General features: G+C 37.1%; 6 protein-coding genes across 8 annotated transcripts; 2 read left to right on the forward strand and 4 right to left on the reverse strand.

The window, feature by feature from the left end:
- Window positions 1-400: 400 nt before the first annotated feature.
- Window positions 401-2567, reverse strand: LOC104702212 (putative myosin-binding protein 6). Its single transcript, XM_010418039.3, has 2 exons — window positions 823-2567; window positions 401-716 (listed from the first exon to the last, which is right to left on the reverse strand). The coding sequence occupies exons 1-2, from the start codon at window positions 2258-2260 to the stop codon at window positions 511-513; spliced, it is 1644 nt and encodes a 547-aa protein (XP_010416341.2). The 5' UTR covers window positions 2261-2567; the 3' UTR covers window positions 401-510.
- A 705-nt stretch (window positions 2568-3272) lies between these two features.
- Window positions 3273-4929, reverse strand: LOC104702213 (transcription factor MYB1R1). The gene is made up of 3 exons (XM_010418040.3): window positions 4345-4929; window positions 4050-4258; window positions 3273-3908 (listed from the first exon to the last, which is right to left on the reverse strand). Exons 1-3 carry the CDS (start codon window positions 4625-4627, stop codon window positions 3588-3590), a joined length of 813 nt encoding a protein of 270 aa, XP_010416342.1. The 5' UTR covers window positions 4628-4929; the 3' UTR covers window positions 3273-3587.
- Window positions 4930-6095: 1166 nt separating this feature from the next.
- Window positions 6096-9865, reverse strand: LOC104702215 (pentatricopeptide repeat-containing protein At1g74850, chloroplastic). The gene is made up of 4 exons (XM_010418041.3): window positions 7749-9865; window positions 7148-7462; window positions 6948-7055; window positions 6096-6847 (listed from the first exon to the last, which is right to left on the reverse strand). Exons 1-4 carry the CDS (start codon window positions 9581-9583, stop codon window positions 6514-6516), a joined length of 2592 nt encoding a protein of 863 aa, XP_010416343.2. The 5' UTR covers window positions 9584-9865; the 3' UTR covers window positions 6096-6513.
- Window positions 9866-11500: 1635 nt separating this feature from the next.
- Window positions 11501-14470, forward strand: LOC104702216 (uncharacterized). Of its 3 annotated transcripts, none has more exons than XM_010418042.3 (4): window positions 11501-11850; window positions 12078-12254; window positions 12928-13935; window positions 14189-14470. In XM_010418042.3, the coding sequence occupies exons 1-3, from the start codon at window positions 11836-11838 to the stop codon at window positions 13915-13917; spliced, it is 1182 nt and encodes a 393-aa protein (XP_010416344.2). In that variant the 5' UTR covers window positions 11501-11835; the 3' UTR covers window positions 13918-13935; window positions 14189-14470. The 3 variants fall into 3 exon arrangements, with proteins under 3 accessions (XP_010416344.2, XP_087313146.1, XP_087313147.1); XM_087457020.1 differs by having other exon boundaries at window positions 11685-11850; window positions 12078-12440; XM_087457021.1 differs by lacking the exon at window positions 14189-14470 and having other exon boundaries at window positions 11714-11850; window positions 12078-12440; window positions 12928-14154.
- A 1615-nt stretch (window positions 14471-16085) lies between these two features.
- LOC104702217 (uncharacterized) lies at window positions 16086-17674 on the forward strand. Its single transcript, XM_010418043.3, has 3 exons — window positions 16086-16339; window positions 16523-16589; window positions 16672-17674. Exons 1-3 carry the CDS (start codon window positions 16256-16258, stop codon window positions 17457-17459), a joined length of 939 nt encoding a protein of 312 aa, XP_010416345.1. The 5' UTR covers window positions 16086-16255; the 3' UTR covers window positions 17460-17674.
- A 432-nt stretch (window positions 17675-18106) lies between these two features.
- On the reverse strand, window positions 18107-19459 carry LOC104702218 (NAD(P)H-quinone oxidoreductase subunit O, chloroplastic). Its single transcript, XM_010418044.3, has 6 exons — window positions 19050-19459; window positions 18909-18964; window positions 18746-18811; window positions 18630-18671; window positions 18481-18540; window positions 18107-18384 (listed from the first exon to the last, which is right to left on the reverse strand). Exons 1-6 carry the CDS (start codon window positions 19270-19272, stop codon window positions 18355-18357), a joined length of 477 nt encoding a protein of 158 aa, XP_010416346.1. The 5' UTR covers window positions 19273-19459; the 3' UTR covers window positions 18107-18354.
- Window positions 19460-19516: the final 57 nt, after the last annotated feature.

Below are 19516 nucleotides of genomic sequence, written 5' to 3' on the forward strand. Positions count from 1 at the left end.
TCTTTTATGGCTTCTATAATAAGGCAAAGCATATATGGTGGCTATATAAGTTTGGTTCAAAATTAATCCTAACTCACTGAGACCTAGTGGCTAGAGCTATGATATTGGCTGAAACAAGTTAGGTACAAATTAAACCCTAACTCCTTGATTTTAACATTTATACAAAATTATACTTAAATACATTGCTTCTCCTTCTTGAAATTAGTAATATGTTTAAGACAAACAAATCAAATAATTAGCACGCAATATGTTAAATACATCTAGATACAAATTCAAAATGGTATTTCCTATTGAAAAAAACAAGAACCCAAAAAAAATTGAAGGAAAAAATCACATCTAAATATAGACGGAAAAAATTGCGTTTGAAACAATCAGGTATGATCCATATAAAAAGGTTGGGTTTATGGAGCAAACTGAAACTTTTATTGAGAAAGAATCAAAGAAATGTTTTCGAGTTATAAGACAAGGCGTGGAAGCTTGCTTGTTCTCTAAGAAACAATAAAAGATGTATTACAAGTCCATGGATTCTGAAGGCATAGCAACAAAACTACGAAGCATGTGCAAATTTTGAGATATCTGCAATAGAATTGCTTCTCCTTCACTAACATCCAAAACATCAGCAATATGTTTCAACAGATCACCATTTGATTGAAGAGCACTTAGCCTTTCTGTGATCTCTGAAAGCTCTTTTACTATCCCTTCTTTGCTTTCATTCCCTGACCAATTTCATAACAACAACACACAAGATAAGAAAGGGTTTTTTTTCGGGATCAGATTTATAAACAACACAGAGTGATCAAACCTCATAGTAAAAAATCATACCTCTTTGTTCAAGTTCAGAGACATCATTTTCTGCGGTAGACTCCTCTGACACTTTCATTTGTGATTTTGTAGACTCATTTTGATCGATGCTTTGGCCATTCTCTTCTTGATTTGAAGAATAGACCGCCAAATCCGAGAATGGTTTAGTTTCTTGGCAAGCATCATCTGCTCTAGCATTACCGTTTTGTTCATGAACCTCTTCACGTGCATCGTCTTCATCTGTCAAACATCCATATTTCTCTCTGTAAGCCTCAAATTCAGCTTCAAGTTCCTTCATTTCCTCTTCCCTCTTGGCCAATTCACTACTCATTGACTGCAAAGCTTCTTGGTCATACTCTGCTTGTTCATCCATCATTCTTTGGTACTGCAAAGCCTCCATTTGAACAGCGGCTTTCTCGGCTTGAAGCCTCGTGATCATAGCCATCGCTTCGTTGGCTGCAACAGCTGAAGCACTTCTCTCTTCATCTAACTCCATATACAAATCAATGAGTGACTTCTTGTCCAAGCGAACCTCTTTCTTGAGCTGATGAAGGATGGATTCACCGTTTTGATCTGCCCTGTCCGAAGCATTCTCTGGCTTATCCAAAAGGGGTTTCTTAAGAGACCGAACGGACCATCGTGGACTGTTTTGCGCCGAATCAGACAGAGGGACCCCAAAAAACTTGTTACCTCCTCTTACAAAACTCGGCGTTCTGTCCATATCCAGATACTTAAACTCAGATTCGTTTTCAGACTGTTTATTGTACGAAACCCTAGGTGAAGGAGCAGGAGCCAGGAAAGAGTTGTTCTTCGGCAACTTCTCAGATTTCATCTTTAATAATTCTCCACAACACGAACAATGTTCCTTCAAGCTATCACTTTTAAGGTTGTTGTTGTTAATCTTGTAATCCACAAGATTTTTTGTTGTCTGAACAGAATTGTCGTCTTTCTTGAACGCCAAGGGAAGTTCACGTTCATCGTCAATGAGAAGCTCGAGATCTTTGTGTAAGATTCCAATGAGAGACTTATAAGTATCACAGTCAGAGTCTTTCTCGGTGGCGAAAGAGAGAAGACATCCTTCACACATATGTTTGATCTCAGAGAGCTTCTTATGGACATGGCAATAAGCAAGAGAAGAGACTTTCTTCTTGTGAGAGTCGCAGATTGACTCGTTGTAATATGATTGAGGGTCTCCAGGGACGAGAATGTGGTCGATCCTGGTGCAGAGAAGACAAGGAATGTTGAGTTCGAAGAATTTGGCGAATTGGTTTGAGAAAAAGGCGATAAGGCCATCGATGAAGAGGATAACGATGAGGCTCCATTCAAGAACAGTGTAGATGACGAAATGAGGAAGAGATCCGAGTTCTTGTTCCACGAACTTCTTAAAAGAACGTTTAGACATGGTGGCTTGTAAAAGAAGAAACAAGAACAGGAAAAAACAGAGCAATTGTATAATCATATGAAATCAAATTGGTTTAACAATCAACAAAAACAGAGATCATAATCTCTCTCTTATCTTTTGTGATTTGTGTTCCTATTTCTGGGTTTGGTGAGTCTAATACAGACTAGATTAGACTGGAATTTTGAGGAGAGAAAGTACCCAAAAATAAAGGATAATCTCAGATCTAAAATTGGCAAATTTAGAAATAATGTCAAGGCAAAGAGATGTACCGAAAAAAACCTAATATGATTCTTGTAATTTTTCCCGCTTAGACGTGAGGAGAACTTTGTCGTTGACGCTGAAACTAAATACAACCATACACGACGGAAACAGAGGACATGACATATATATATATATATATATGAATACTGTGTGATTGGTTGATTAATGAATGGGGGTCATGTTCTTTTGATTGGAAGATTATTGCTTACGAAACAGGTAAAAATATACCTACCGAGGATATTTTCCTATTCTCTAGATATTACTAAATTTTGTATTTACTTTTATATATGTAAATTTTGTACATAGTTTTGTATAAATAGGAGACTTTGTACTAATACTACAAAACTATGTACTAAATCCTAGACAAGAATAATTACATATATATAAAAGTAAATATAAAAGAGAAAATCCCACATAAATAGATGTCTATAGACTTGACTACTTGAGTAATAATATAAAAGATTAAAGCTTCTCAATTCATTACCAATTGATTTTGAGTTGGAAGTTCAGGTAAAAAACCCGGATTTAACAACACATAATCATCTCACACTAAAAATATAAGTATAAAAAGAGAATCTGGATTTTGATGGGAAAAGAAAAAGCTCCACTATAATGGAAGTGACCAATAAAATGTGACATTATTGGCATCACTAAAGATAATGACATTATTATTATTATTCTACAAACACTTACAATATCTTATCCTAGAAATCAGATACTATTATAAAAACCCCATAAATCATCAAACATGATTGAGATAGCCACATGAGAAGCAAAGTACAACTCTGTTTATGATTAATATCATGACTGAAAACATAACGTTAATATGATATATATAAGTTTTGATAGATCCACACGAATGAACTTGGAGAGTAGTAGTAGTAGTATTACAACAACTTCCACACATGGAAGGAAAAAAAAGGATGATCATGAACCCTAAAAACACACACACTTAAAGTCCTATCTCCAAACTCTGTTTATTATTCATTCTTTCCCCCCCACAGATTTTGTAGCCAAATACATAAATTTGACGAATCTTTATAACAAAGTCAAGACCTATCTGTACAACAAAGAAACAAACAGGGTTGGTGTTTTTGCAGATCTTCACCTTTTCGGATATGCTCTAAGCGACTCCAATAGTGTTGAAGGCTGAATGCATTGAAGAAGATGGTTCGTTCAGATTAGATGAAGCTAGTGAGAGGTTGAGCGAGAGCGGTGCAGGCCTTGCTTGAAAGGTTGATGGAACCAAATCAATGAGATTCGAGGAACCAAACTGTCCGTATGGCTGGTTCCCTGATGCATTATTACCACCAGAGAAGTTGTTGATCTCAGGATAGACTTGCATAACTGGAAGTATAGAAAAGTTGTTGATTTCTGGTATAACAGAAGATGATTGTGATGTTTTCTCCTGCATAACCACTTGATCATCTTCCATGGGCATGACCTAAATAACAAAGACCAATTGGTTATATACTTAAGTTTTCACTAACCAAACAATCACTAAAGGCTCTCTATTTCCAGGCTGCTAACATATTCTCAACTAATATCCTAACTACTAGAGTAACAAGAGGATTAGGGGAATCACCGTGTCAGTAGTCATGTCAAAAAGGCTAGATCTTCGCCTGCGACGGTTGATATTGCTACGTCGGAGGAAGTACTTCTGAGCATGACTAGCTACTTGTGTAGAGGTCCTGCTCTTGACAAAGTTTTTTGAGATTCCTTTCCAATCACCTTTTCCTACTCTCTGCAACCCAACCAAGAACAGCTTGTGTTCTTCCTCAGTCCATGGTACTCCTAAATGATCAGAAAGACAATAAATTTAGCATCTTTATCGAAAGATCAAAAAACAGAGTTCAATAGAGAGAATCGAAGAGTAGTACCTCGTTTCCTCTCGCTTTTGCCGTTGGAAGAAGACATCGGAACAGCTTCATCAGCGGAGGCGTAACCAGCAGGGGTTTTGTTCTTATCTTGTCCATCTCTATCCTCACCGTCGATCTTTGGAGACTCATCCGTCTGCTCATACTCAGACAGATTGTTCAAACTCACGCACTTTCTCATCGGATCAAGCACAACCCTGACGCCGAACAGCATAATCTCTCTTCTCACGACACCGCCGCACACGTTGGTGGACTCCGAGGAGCTAGTAGTACTACCGTCGGCCATAATATTATTTCCGATTTTACCCTTTGCGCCTTTCTCTTCTCTAATAAAGGAATCAAAAGACAAAAAGGTACAGAGCAATAGTAATGGATGGAGTGGTGTGAGTTTTGAGATCTGAGGCTGTTTTTTTAGTTTATAAAGCCCAAAAGCCACGTGGTTTCTTTCTTAAATTATTACATGTTGCAGCTTGCTGGTGATGCTGTCGTATGACACGTGTCTTGTTTATTTTCGTCTGTTCTTGTCTCGTTTTCTTACCTGCCTGTCTCTTTACACAGTTTTCCTTTTGGATAGACTTTTTTTATGTCATTTGCTGACTGACTAGATTAGAGGGATTTTATTAGGTCTCTACCATTTTTTTTTGTTAATTTTATGAGTTATATAAACGTTATCCTAAAAGAAGTTAAAAAATGTTAATAACCTTTTCGTTAACTTTTTAAAGTTAAAAAAATAAAAAAATCGAATGAAAAAATACCTAAAAATTACTTTATAGAGAAGGTTTAAATGTAATGAAAATAGACGCTTTTATTTTCTTTAACGTTACCCTTATGTGTTCTTTTTTAAAAAGATAAAAATCTAGGGTTATATAATGTATTAAACGAATCTGGTCAACTCAATGTCGCTAAGCGAATGCAACTTGCTCTTAGAAAAATAGTCAGCTTCTGAAATGATTCTGTACTCTACTCTATAATATATGGTTACAGCTCTACCCTTGGTACTTTTTTCGAAAAAAATAACTATATCTTGTCGATCTTTGTGTATATTATTAGGGGATACTAAAAAATCTTGGAGACAAGTGAATCCTTTTTGGAAATTATAACTTTGAACTTCAACTCAAAAACTTACAATATCAGGAAACTAAACTTATATATACAGTTTCAACAGAGAATCGAAGAGTACCTCGTTTATATAGTTGTAGAAATGTTAGGATGTGATTCTACTATAAGCAAAGTGATCACATAAATTATTATATTCTTCCCTATTATATAATTATTTTAGAGATTTATAGGGTTTTTTTTTTTTGATCAAAGAGAGATTTATAGGTAAAAGTTGTAAAAAAGGTGTATATACACATAATTTGGTAAATAGTTTTGGAAGACAGCAAAAAACACACAAAGGCACTAGCATCGGTTAGAAAGCAAAGCCACCATTACCTTTATTACGCACACAAAGTGGAATCCTAAAGTGTAATGTGTTGAGCACTAGAGAGAAAGAGCCTTTCTTTCTCCTTTATTTTTCTTCTTCTTTTACCAATTTGGATGAGAAGTTTGTTGTGACTTTCCTAAATCAGATAACAAACACAAATCTGAGGGAGAGAGAGAGAATGAAGATGAATCAGGCCGAAGAAGGAATCTTGCACAACAAGTGTTTTCTTTATTATGGGTGGAGTAGTTGTGCTAAAGTTAATTTTCAGACCATTGGGTGGAATGGTAGATCATCACATTAGGTCACAACCAAAAAACTAGAGCTTCTCTGAGGAATCTTGATTGATAGATCCTGTACTTGTAGTTGTAACTAGAGCATCGAATCTTACACAAGTATTTAGCTTCATAGTTATCCCAAAGACAGTTGAATGAGAAACAAAATAAAATCTATGGCTGCAAAATCATTGGTCTAATTCTAACCATTTCATCAAAACACTTAATTGGCTACTTACTTGACGCTTCATAACGCTATGCTTATGCATATAAACTAAGATCACCATTTGTCTTCTTCACCAGATTCTTCTGTCTAACAGAGGCTGACACTAATGCTTGACACCACAATGGGAGTGCTGGTGGATGAGTATTAAAGACCATAAACGCACAGTTTTGCACCAACTAGTCTTACATGGAGGAAGACAGAAGAGGCCTTTGATTGCTGGTCTTGGCAACAGAAATTACGCACACCGATTAAGCTGTGCTTCCTGCTAGTTCTTTTTTCATCCTGGTTCTTCGTTGCGTAGAATTACCGCTGTGGTTTGTGTCCTTGCTTGTAGAAGTTCTTGTTCCAGCAGCAAAAACGGGCGAGTTTGTTAAAGCGACTAGGTTTTTATCTTCGGACTCTTCTGAAGTTGGCTCTATCTTTGACAGTAACTGCTTGAGTTGAGATCGCTGGCACATAATGCGACCTCCATTCCATCCCGTGAAGGAAAATGATGACGAGACATGATCCTGCAAGAAGGAGAAAGCAGCTTTTGCGATGGGAGATTCTCTTGCAGCTGAGGTTTTCTCCAATTGTCCCCGTCTGAGACGTTTAAAAAGAAAGAGTTAAAAAAGGCAAAAGACACAAAAACGCAAAGCTTGGAAGCATCTTGCAATGAACCAGCCACCATCAAAATACTTACACTGAAACAACAACGGCTAGTTGAGGAAGATCTTCTCCCTTTAAAAGCATAACATTCATATCATTTAGCCATACCGATAGTGCTGTGTACATACCACCTTCTGACATCCTACAGAACATTTAAAAACAAACAATTAGATTGAGCGGTACACAACCATTTCATGGACTTGAAATGAAGCCAGCGTAGGGCACTTAAGCTACCTATGCACATCCACAGACCACACGAGTTTGTTTTTCCGGAATAACTCAGGGAAAAGTCCACGTTTCGTTGCCTCATTGAGTACCCTTGCAGCTCGCTCTTTCTGGCCCAGCCACCACAAAGCATCCAGAAGTGCATTGTAAAACCTTATTCCCAAACCACATCCTTCTGAATTGAGTTTGTCCAACACATACTCCACTATCTGCCAATTTGAGTCGTCATCATAATCTCCCTTGATCATTTGCCCAATAACTTGATGAATATTTGATACTCTATTTGAAAGCATCTCCTCCACTAACTCACTGACATCATCCCACCTAAAAACATAAAAATTGTAGTGTAATTAAAACTAAGGAAGTATTATATAAAAATGGCTTGAGGTACTACTTATCCAGAAAGCTGAAGTTAGTTGCAATAAAATAAGCAAGGGTGTACACTAGCATATCTCTCCCATCCCTGATCATGTAAGAACATAAGGCAGCTGAAAAAGCAAAATGCTATGACGATGGAATAAATCAACATTTGGCTTAGTAAGCTACGAGCTATAAAACTACACGCAAAAGAGAACATAAGACAAAGTGTATTACTGGTAAAAGAACTAACCTCTCGGTCTTTCCATAAACAGCCAGCATCATACAATAGCACATAATACTGGGCAGTATATCAGAAGCTTTCATCTCCTCAAACTGCTCCCTGCACTCATCAACAAGTCGCGCAAAAGAATACACACTTAAAACAGCCTCAAGCGTCCTTTCATCAGGATCACATCTTGACTTCTCCATGTCTACATATGTCTTCACAGCCTCTTCAAATTTGCCTCCTTGTTTATAGGCTTCTATTTGTGCATTGAAAGAATCTCTGTGCCTGGGAATACCAGAATCCACCAACCTGGACAAAATCGCCTCAGACTCCATGACCAGTCCTCCCCTTGCAAAAGAATATAATAGTGAGTGGTATGTTTCAATACTTGGATTGCTTCCTACTTCATGCATGGTATTAAAAGCAACAAGTGCTTCCTCATATAAAGCAGCCTGCCCAAATGCTTCAATAACCCCAGTGTAGGCCTTGGAACTTGGCACGATATCGTTAGCTGTCATGTATTGTAAAATCTTCCTAGCATCTTCGTGGAGTCCTCCCTTCCCACAAGCAAATATTATACCCTCGTATGTCTCCATGTCAGGTTCAATATTCTCGTCCACCATGTCATGGAACAAAGTTACCACCTCCTTGAAATACCCACCTTCCCCAAAAACCTCAATCAAAATGTTGTATGTAGCAGCATCAGGATCCGTATTGCTGGATTTCATCTCAAGAAAAAGCTGCCGAACATCATCGTACCTCCCACTCTGTCCAAACAAATTCAGCAAAACACTATATGTATTAGCGTTCGGCGTACACCCTGCAGCCTGCATCTGATGGAAGACCCCCATTGCCTCTTTAATAGACCCTGATTTCGCATATGCTTCTAACAAGACGTTATAAGAAGTGATATCCGGCAAACTGCCCCCGGAAGCCATCTCACCAAGGAGATCAGACACTTTTCCCAGCCGGCCCAACTTCCCAAAAGTCTCAACGAGATGACTATAAGTAGTAAGATCCGGAACAATCCCACCATCATTCATAGTCCTAAAAACCATTTCAGCCTCATCACCTAAACCTCTAATGGCACAAGCACTAAGCAAAGTGTTATAAGTCACAATATCGGGTTGTATCCCCTCATGTCTCATCTCTGCAAACAAACCCAATAAACCCTCCCAATCTAAGCCACCTCTAGCACACGCATTACTCACCGTGTTATAAGTCAAAATACTAGGCGATATCTTCTCACTCTTCATCCTATCAAGAAGCTCAAGAGAGGTCTCATACCGTCCATTTCGACCATAAGCATTGATCAAAGCCGTGTAAGAGAAAACGCTGCGTGACACGCCTTGACCAGGCATCTCATCGAATACCTCAAGACATTTGTCTAGAAGACCTTCCCTGCCAAGCAAAGAAATCATAATAGTGTAGATGTGCTCATTAGGTTTGCACCATATCTGCCGTTGCATATACTTGAAGAGACGAAGCGACCTCTGCCAATCACCGCGACCAGCGAACTCTTTGAACACGAGCGCGAAATCGTTGAGGGAAAGCTTGTTCTTGAATATGTCTAAGCACCTGGCGATGCTTCCGCGAGGTGGGAGGCTGCTCAGCTTGTTAATCAGGGACTCGACGTCGTAGCTGTACTTACCTTTCTCAACCGATACGGAAGGGTTTCCAAGAACGAGATCCTTCGTCTTCGCCTTGATTTTACCGGAGAAGGAGCATGGTTTACGGTTTCCTCCTGAGAGAAAACGGAGACGATTGCCGTCGGCGAATCTCCGGTTGCCGACGAAACTCGAATTCTGGATAAGGAAAGAGAGCTGGTGTGAGTTGGGATTCGGAATTGCCAGATTCATATTGGCAACTGTACAGTTCACATAAGGATTGAAATATCCTCCGGGGAAATTACTCAACCACACAGCAACGGAAACGAGAAATCGCACTCTATCCGATTTGAATTGAATCAGAATCAGAGATTGAAACCTCAGTGTCAAGTCGCCACCAAGCTCTAGAAAGAAGACGCAAAACTAATTAGATGAGTGGGCAAAGATATTTTCCAAGTGGAGATCTCTCTCTCTCTCTCTCTCTCTCTCGTTCGGTGAAATGGCGGAAAAATGGAAGAAGAGGGAAGGGGGCTTGAAGAAGAAGAAGACACGTGGATTCTTATTGTGGATAACAGTCACGATGAACCAACCGGTTCTTTTCCGGTTAATGAATATTTCCCGGTTTGAATTGGTTAAGTCGATATTTTTTCGGTCGAACAATTTTGGCGCCTGATATTGCAAGAAAAAGTAATTGGTGTACGGACTATGTGATAAGCTCCGCTATAAATTTTGAGTATACTAGTAAATGCAAAATTACAATTCATATTTTGATAATATATGTTTGTAAACTTGATAATGTTCTTAAGAAAATATTGTAGGTCGAAATCATCTAAACCGTTTGGTTTAATTTCATAAAACGAAATATTTTGAAAGATAATATAACTGAAACAAAGGTAAATACCAAAAAAGAAAGAAAACAGTGACTCGTCCAATTGAAGGTTTCAAGACTATAAGTTTGTAAGTGAGTTACTGAATTAATAGCTTCCAGATTAGCATTCTGTGGTGAAAAAATCACAAAAGATAATAAATTAGAGAAGATTTTCTCTATTTTCCATGCGAATAATATTACAAACACAATATCGTGAGAAAGTGTTTACGAGATATTTCCAAATAATTTTGTGTTTCTTATGGCTGAAAAACAAGACTAATTGTTTTAAATATGCAAACTGTTATTTTCAGTAACAACTAGTTTTGCTCTTCAGCCACAAGAAAACACAAAATTAACTGAGAATATCTCGTAAATCCTTTCTAGCTCACGTTTGTAATGGTACGTTATTCGCATGTAAAGTAGAGAAAGTTTCTCTAACTTATCCTCTTCTGTAATCTTTTCACCACATAGTGCTAATCTGAAAATTATTTGATGTAAGACAAAGTTGTACTCACTTACATACTTATAGTCTTGAAACTTTAATTGTGTCCAATCATAACAAACTCTTAATAGAGTCACTATTTTCTGATATCATATTTTTCGCTCCAAAAAAACGACTAGATCTTCCATGGTTAAATGCTCATTCTTAAGATTCTCATGGAAGTGATTGCGAAGCAATATCATTGTTTGTGCCTTGTTTTGCTCATTTTCTTTATTTCCCTAGATGATCGTATCACCCAGCCTTTTGGATTTCAACCAAAACTTGGCATCTAGTGCCCATGCCAGTGCAAGTAATTATCTCCGATAGATGGAGAAAGTTAGAGAAGTTGGTGACGTTGGAGAAAAAGTAGTCCGAAACGGTGACAGCTGCTCAAACGTTTTGGAAAGGTGACGGCTGCTCGAACGTCTCGGCAGCTAGATTTTTTTTTTCTTGGACGATTAGGGTTTAAAGTATGCTAATTACGTGTTATAGAAAGAAATTGTAGGGGAAAAGCCGTCTACTCTCATTCGATGGATACTAGAGAGTAGAGAGTATATATAAAGATACAAACTTGGTGAACAAGTAAAACTTAAAATCATACAAATCTCAAACATTGTAGAATGGGCTAATGGGCCTATAATAAACATCCATCAAATCATACATAACAACAGTTTTATTGTAATTGCTGATATAATCATATAAATTTTAGTAATTACAATTAGGTATGATGATAGTCTAGTGGTCTAAATGAAGTAAACAAAAATTAAAGGTGTATTTTTTTTATAAATATTTATATTTTATCAGAAAAATGTATTAAAAAAAAAAAAAAAAGCAAAAGGCCAATTACGGGTGACGCAAAAAACGGGAAACCGTACCGCCGTTCGAAGGTGCGAAGGCAGACGTGACGTGTGTGTGGCAATTTGAGAAATAACATTGAGTTGTTAAGGGTAAATAGGTAAATTGTCAACTCCTTTTCTGTTCCTAACAGACAGACGCTTGCTTCTAAGGAAAAACAAAAAGGAAACCAAAGAAAGAAGAAGAAGAAAACAACAACAACCCTTTTTAGCTTTTTCCATCTTCTTTGGCGAGTTCGTGACCTTGGTCGGAAGAAAAATAAAAAAATCGCTTATCTCTGCAACCGCATTATCGGCGGTCATGGCTGACCCAGAGGTACAATTTCCTTGTGAACCCTTCAATCTCCGTCGCTCACGAGTTCTCTTCTTTTCGGAATTTTTCTTCGAATTGTTTCGTTTAATATTCGTTCTGTTTCTCCTACCGGACATAATTCTTGTTTCCGATTTCGTTGATTTCAAGATGTGGGTTTTGTCTTGTTTTTCTTTTTTTGGGGGTTTGCGATGATTTTTTTATTTTTTTTTTGGTTTGGGTTGTTAACACAGACCTTAGCGGCGTTGAAGAGAGCTTACGCAGATACGATACTGAACACGACGAAGGAAGCCGCGGCTCGTATTATGGTTTCTGAAAAGAAGGCGCGTAGGTATCAGCAAGAACTTGCGACGGTTAGAGATGATGCTCTTCATACGTTGCTTAGGCTTAAACAGATGCTTGATTCCAAGGTACAACAACAATCCACTATCTTTGATTAAAAAAAAAATTCATCTTTATTCGTTTCTGACTTCTTGTTGGTTTTATTTGATTATGTTTCTGTGAACTTCATGTCCTGTGGTTTCATGGTGTCTATGAGATGGCTTTCAAGTTCAACTTTTTTGAGCATTTCTTACATGGTTTCATGCATTGTGAAGGTTGTGTGTTGTGAGTTGTGACTGTGAGTTTGGTTTATTCAATCTATTGATGTTTCAAGTACCTAGAAGATATTCCGCCATTCAATCTTTGCCCCCATCTTTATACATCTTTGAGCCTGAGACTAAATTACACTGACACTTTCAGCAGATATAGCTTTTCTCTTCTTCCATTGATCATTGTTTATGTAACCTAAAACCAATTAGCGTAACCAAGGGTAACTGAGTGTCAAATAGATCTTAGCAGCTAGTTTTACATCTTTTTGTTAGTGAGGCTTATACATATTCCTTGGCCGATGCCCTCATTTCATTGTGCAGTTTTTAAGTTAAAAGTTTCTCAATGTGGAGATATTGCTATTTCATCTTAGAGACTGTATTGGCTTTGCTTGAGGATGAGCGTTTCCCCCATTGTACCATATCTTTCTTCTGTGGCTTTCTTTGCATTTGCTCCTCAGCTCAAATTTTTGAAAAGCTTTTTGTGGTTTTATAGGTCAAGGAGACAGAGATAATATCCTTGAAGCAGCAACAGAAGGTTGAGGAACTGGAAGCTCAGCTTGAAGAAGCTGAAGATATTGTAGGAGAGCTGAGGGCGGAGTTGAGACAACTTCAAGATGAGCTCAAGAAACTCACGGATGGTCAGACACATCTTAAAAGTGATCATGAGGAAGACCCCCGTTGGAAAAACCGTGATGCAGCAGTCTCTGTAGTGCCTGAGGTTTCTTGCAGTCATGAGATCACAGAAGCTGTAGCTTCTTGCATCCCAGTTGAACAAGCTGAATCGGTGGTGGCTAATGGGATAAAAATCCCATCTTTGGCTCGCATTAATAGTATTAACCGGTGTTCTCATAAAATTAACAAGGATCAATGTCACCACTCTCTTCCTTCTATACTGACAAAACGCAAGGAAGCTGAAGGTTCCGCTCAGATAATTCACGCAGTTGATAGCAGTATGGCCAATGGAAATCTGTCTTCCTCTGTAGAAGTAGGAGATGTGAATGATGGAGGTTGTTGTCTTCCCAAAGTGTCTTCTTGTAATGGTGTAGAGACCTTCGAAATTTCTGGTTGTGCTGATGCTACTACTGAATCCATATCTTCTGTTAGAAATGGAGAAGCCCCAATAGTGTCTCCAAACGCTCCTCAGAAGGAGGATGGCACTCCCATATTCTTGAAAACATCTCCTCGGACCATGGTGAAAACAGATGCAAGGAAGGAAGAAAAGGAGAGCTGTGAGAATATGGAGGTTTCGGCGTCTTCTTTGTGCGAAGAAACTCCAGTTTTGGCACTTAGTAAAAACCGGTGTATCAAGTACACGTTCCAGAGGAAGAGGAAGAAGGAGGTTCTAAGCAATCTTCAAGGAAATTCATCGTTTGAGGAGAGCAGAAACGTGAAACAGAAGACTGGGGATAAAGACGATGTTTATTTGGAGTCTCTGAAGCCTAGCTTTACCAGTGAATCATCTCGAGATGTAGTCTACGCATAGCACAGGGGGTTTGGGAAGGTTAGTAAATATTATCATACATCTAATTCGCTATATCATGTTAAGTTTATTATGTTTCTGGAAAACTTGTGAAAATCTAGGCTGTATGTTTACCTTCTTGCGGTAAAAATATTTGGTCTGAAAACTGATTTGACTAGTAGTGCCCTTTTGTTACGTTTTGGGTGTAAAGAGCCCAACGTGATGATGGGTTTATATATATGATGTCCAAGATTCTGAGTTTCTCTGTTTCTTTATTGTATTTTACTGAGCTCAGCTTGTACCATTCTCGGAGAAGAAAGATTTGCAACAGAAGAACCAAGTCAACCAGTAGGATGCACCAGCAAAATGGTTATAGTAGTAAAGAATTCATCTAATATATATACATATATTCAAGTTAGATATGATATTGAGTCAAACTAAAGTTGATGTGATAAGGATAGATGGAAACTTCAAAATTCTGACTTACACCTGGATGTTGTGTAAGAGACTATTATGAGCTATCAGTGTATTTCGTAAGTATGTAAATAAATGATCTAACGAAGAAGTCTTACTAAAAGAGTATTTGTGACTTGGTCAAAATTATTCATGGAAATTTGGACTTGCGACTATGGATCATGGACTAAATAAGGGGAGTTTAATCAATCAAATGAATAATTCGGGTAAAGAGTTTACGATCTCTATATAAATTGCAAGCTAATTGTTCAATCTTCTGTTTTCAAAGACTGTTTCACTATAATTTTCCGGCATAAATAGAGAACGTTCCCTTCTATGGAATGATGATATGTGTAAAAGAGTAATTTGACTTGGGATGATTTGTTCTTTCAATTGTTTGGTTGAAAATATAAGAAATTTTTATGATCATATAAAAATAAAATATTGAAGGGAAACATGATATATTTTATAAGATAATAAGATTACAAATAATTAAGAAAACATTTATGAGTTGATGAGTTGTGTTTTCTTATATCATCAAAAAAATGTTAATTATTTGTATTATATCTAAGAATACCATATTATAAGATTATTTAGGGGAAACAATTGTGTGTGTATATATATGTATAGTTTGCTTTTTAAAATTCAAAATACATCCCTTATTCTCTAATTTACTTTGCTAAATTATTCATAATGCATCCTTTTTTAATGGAAAAATGCAGTAAATTACCTTGTAGTCCAAGTTTGAACAATAGACCATTGTTTGATCTTGTCTATTTGACTATATTTGTGATAAATAACTACTTACCATCCAAATAAAGTACAGTAATGTGTCAAAAGCTTAAGCGATAGTGATAGGTGCTACGCAGTGAGGAATGTCGTTACAGAGAAAGAAAAAAAATTATATAGGAATAAAAAAAAAATCAAATAGTTCAAAAATTAACAATGAAAAGAGTGCAATTTATCTGAAATCAAACAATTAGCATTTTTCTAAAACCAAAGAAGATAGACACACTTTTGGTTTTCTAATAAGAATTTGAACAATGTCACATTACTATATGAGAAATGTACAAAACTAAAACATACAATCTTCTAGAAATGTATCTAGGAATCAATTATCAGTCACTACTTGTGCAATGATGATGATGTGTGTAAAGACTTAAGGATGACCTTTTATTCTTTCAATTCTTTGGTTGAAAATATAAAGAATTTTATGATCATATAAATAAAAATATTGTAGGAAACATGACATATTTTCTAAGATGATCCAGAATATTCTTAGAGAGATTACAAATGATAGTTTTCAGAAAACATTTATGAGTTGATGAGCTGTATTTTCTTAAATCTTCAAAAAGTGTAAATTATTTGTAATCTATCTAAGACCTTATTATGGATTTATTTAGGGAAAAAAATGTGTGTAATATATATATATATATATATACATGTATAGTTTGCTTTTTTAATTCAAGATAAATCCATTTTTCCCTAATTTAGTTTGCTTAAAATAAATTATTCAAAATGCATCTCTTTTTTACTAATCTTGTTATGGAAAAATGCGGTATATTATTATTATCTTGTAGTCCAATTAAAAAAAAAAAAAAAACCGACCAAAGACCAAAAACAAACGACGTCGTTTTCCCACGAAGCAGGGGTATGGCTTCGTAAATACAGAGTCAAACCAGGGGTAAATTTCCGAACGAGATAACCGCATATATAGACCGCTACACATACTCATACATAGAAGCTTTTGGTTCTTGGAGAGTGAGAAATAAAAGGAGCGTAGCAGAGCAGTTTCCGATTTCTCCATCTCTCTCTCTTAATCCGGATTTAAGTATTAGGGTTTTTTTCTTTCTTTCTGAGCGACAACATTACTCTCTGTGTGTTGTTGCTCTGGAGATTCATTATAATCATGGTTGCTGTTTTCATCACAGACTCTGACAACCTCTTTCACGACTCTCCGATTTCTAGAGATTTCGCCAAGAAACGCAGCAAGGTTCCTTCTTCTTCGATCATTTTTTTTTTTACGCAATCGGATTAAATCGTGATTTATGCTCTGATCGATCCAAAATCCCCAGTAGAAATCGTGTTTTTTTGGGTTGTTGATAAATCGTAAAATTACGTTATTTATTATTTTTTTTTTTTTTGATATATGGAATTGAATCTTGTGACGTTGCAGGCGAATTGGATTTGTAAACTGAAGCAGTGGAAGATTGATGATCGTCGCAAGCAATGGATTTATCAATGTAAGTTTCAAATGACTTTTTTGGTTCAATCTTTCGAGTGTTGATGATGATGACTTTGTTTTGTGAATGAATGGTCTAATAGGGAAAAAAGCAAACGTAGATGAAGAAGAAATAGGCCGTAGATTGCAATCTTTGTTAGATAAACTTACTGATAAAAAAGCTTGGAGGATTGATGATGGTTATCATGAAGAAAGAAGCAATGATGATAGTGATGATGAGATTGTAAAGACATCGTCTGCTAGTGGTAGTCCCACGAGTGTACTACTCAAGAGCAGCAAAGGTTCATCTGTTGTTAGTGAAGATTGTTTCTGTTGTTCTAAGCAGATGACGAATGAGGAAGAGGAGGAAGTTTTCGACGATGCTTATGACAACTGGGATGGGTTTAGAGATGCGTTAAACTCCTTTGAGAATGATAAAGAAGACACCTTTAAGCTTGAGCAAGGAGAAGATCTAGTTCCAAATACAAGCCAGAGGAGGAGCAACAAGTCTACCTCTGAGAAGAAGCTCTTTTATAAAGACAACAGGTGCAAGCATGAAGCAGCTTCTTCACCTCAAAAGAAGACGATTCACGGAAACAGTAAAAAGAAGAAGAGGTCTACTAACTCTGGGAAGCAAGAAGGTGATGATGAAGAATGCCCTATTTGCTCTGAAGTGATGGATGAAACTGATCTAAGTTTCAAACCATGTCCTTGTGGGTTTCGGATTTGTCTCTTCTGCCACAAGAAGATCAGTGAAAACGAAGCTCGTTGTCCATCTTGCAGGAAGGACTATGATCAGACGAGTAATAGTAGTGGAGAAGTAGGTTTCCAGCAACGTGGTCGTGACACTATGCGCTTGTCTCCATCATTTAGGGGACTTGACAGAGCTTGAGAGAGATTCAGAGAGAAAGAAGTTGAAGAGTTCCATTAAACTTTTTTCTACATTTTTGCCTTCAGTTTCATCAGAAACAACAATTTTGTGGTTATGCTTAGAGTGTTGTCATCTCGGGTCTCGGCAATAAGTTTCATTGACGTTTGTGAATCATATACACACATAAAACCAAGATTACTGTTTTATCTAATACAACAACAGATCATTTCTCAATATTATCAAAGAAAAGTTCGACTTCATGATGCCACAAGCGGATGAAGTAATCATGTTATTATCTTCACCATAACGATGCCAACCACAATTATTTACAAAGTACATCTCGGTTTGAACATAGCTTCTTCTGAGATGTCTCATTAATGGGAGAAGAAGTCAAAAGGAGAAAACGTAGGAAACCCACAAGAATGATCACCATCATCCGTCCCATATAGGTCAGTAGTATTTTTATGATGATGAAGAAGTTTTCTGAAGATGGAGCCAAAGACAAAAACAGAGGAAATGATTGTTTAATGAAGTTGTGAGAATTGAGTTTGGTATTTGCCTTTGTGTCTTGTTGTTTGATCACATGTAAATAAAGGAAGCGAGAACCATTGACTAGGAATAATGGTTGCTGAAGTAGCGATGATTAGAGCGGTGATTAGAGCGGATCATAACAAAGAATGTGTGAATTCGTTAAGGAATGCATCGACTGAGGCTGCATTCTTATAATAGTTGGTTCAATCTGATCTTATGTCTTTACATTCCAGAACATTTTTGTGAGGTAACACTGATTCTTTCTCAAAAAATCGAAGATATGATCATGATGGGCACCATTGTTAAGTATCGTTTATCTCAGCTTAACAGACAACATTCGTATCAGTTTGCATTCCAAAGGATTCTTCTTGGAAGCTTCTGGACTTTACATTCGCTCGTAAACAAGTTTCTCAGACTGCAGTGGGAACCCAAGAACATAGAAAACAATCATAAATTGACTGAATGAAGTCAAGTTACTCATGGCTTATATGTATTGAGAAATTTTGAGTACCTTGATTAACATATCTGTTGGTAGCCAAGCTGGTGCAGTCGGGATACCAACCCATCCAACCTAAAATCTCCAAAATTCACAATCCATTTAGCTCTCTTTCTCTAGCTCACGCAACGCAACATAAATCAACAATTTTTGTGGAAACTTACAAGTGCATACTCCCCAGTCTCAAAAACACGAAGGTCCAAGACCTGCAAGATTTAGATACTTGTTCGGTAAGCTTCTTGTGATGTTTATTCAAAAATGGATTTGATTCGGGTTGTACCTCTCCGCGATCTTCGTAGATGTAATCAAGTCCTTTGTAGAAAGGAGGATGTCCAACTGATAAGTACTGTGGATCTCAACAGACGAAGCAAAAAAAAAGTTTCAGAAACAGATTTTAATGAATAATGAATCAGCTACAAAACCAGGAAAGATCTCGATCGTACATTGATGCTGTTGAGGTACTTCTCTTTGTCCACACGAACGATTTGGCCCTTCTTCACTGTTTTCTCATCCACCACAAACAAAAATTATCAAAATTATGTTATTGGATTCAACATGTTTGAAAGAGAAGTGAAGAAACAGACTCGAGTAAACCGGTTTCTTGGGAAGAGTTTTAGGCGTTTTGGTGGCAGCTGGTGGTGCTTCCCCATCTGACTTGGCTTGTGTGCTCTGTTTCTCTTTCTCTGTTTCTGCTTTGACTGTGAATCGAGGTAGAGATCGAAGAGGGGATCTACTAGAAGAAAATGGCAACGAAGAGGAGATTGTAGAAAGAGAAGAAAGCTGAGACAGAGTCGCTGAGAAAGCCATTGGAGAGACCACCAAGAAAAATTTCTGTGTTATTCTGAGTTTTGGGATAAGACTGCAATGGTCTAAAAGTCTCAACGGTCTAAAACAGACATCACTGAACCAATCATAAGATGACACGTAAGTGCAGACAAGCTTCCTATGCTATGCAACTAGGAGTCTAGGATTATTTATTCGTTTGAAACCTTATATGAATCTTGAATAATTCAGAAAAGTGAAATCGTGTATGTATGTCACATGGGAGATC

The sequence above is a fragment of the Camelina sativa genome, chromosome 7 (genome assembly GCF_030686135.1).
Source record: "Camelina sativa cultivar CO46 ecotype springtype chromosome 7, ASM3068613v1".
NCBI classification, from domain to species: Eukaryota; Viridiplantae; Streptophyta; class Magnoliopsida; order Brassicales; family Brassicaceae; genus Camelina; species Camelina sativa.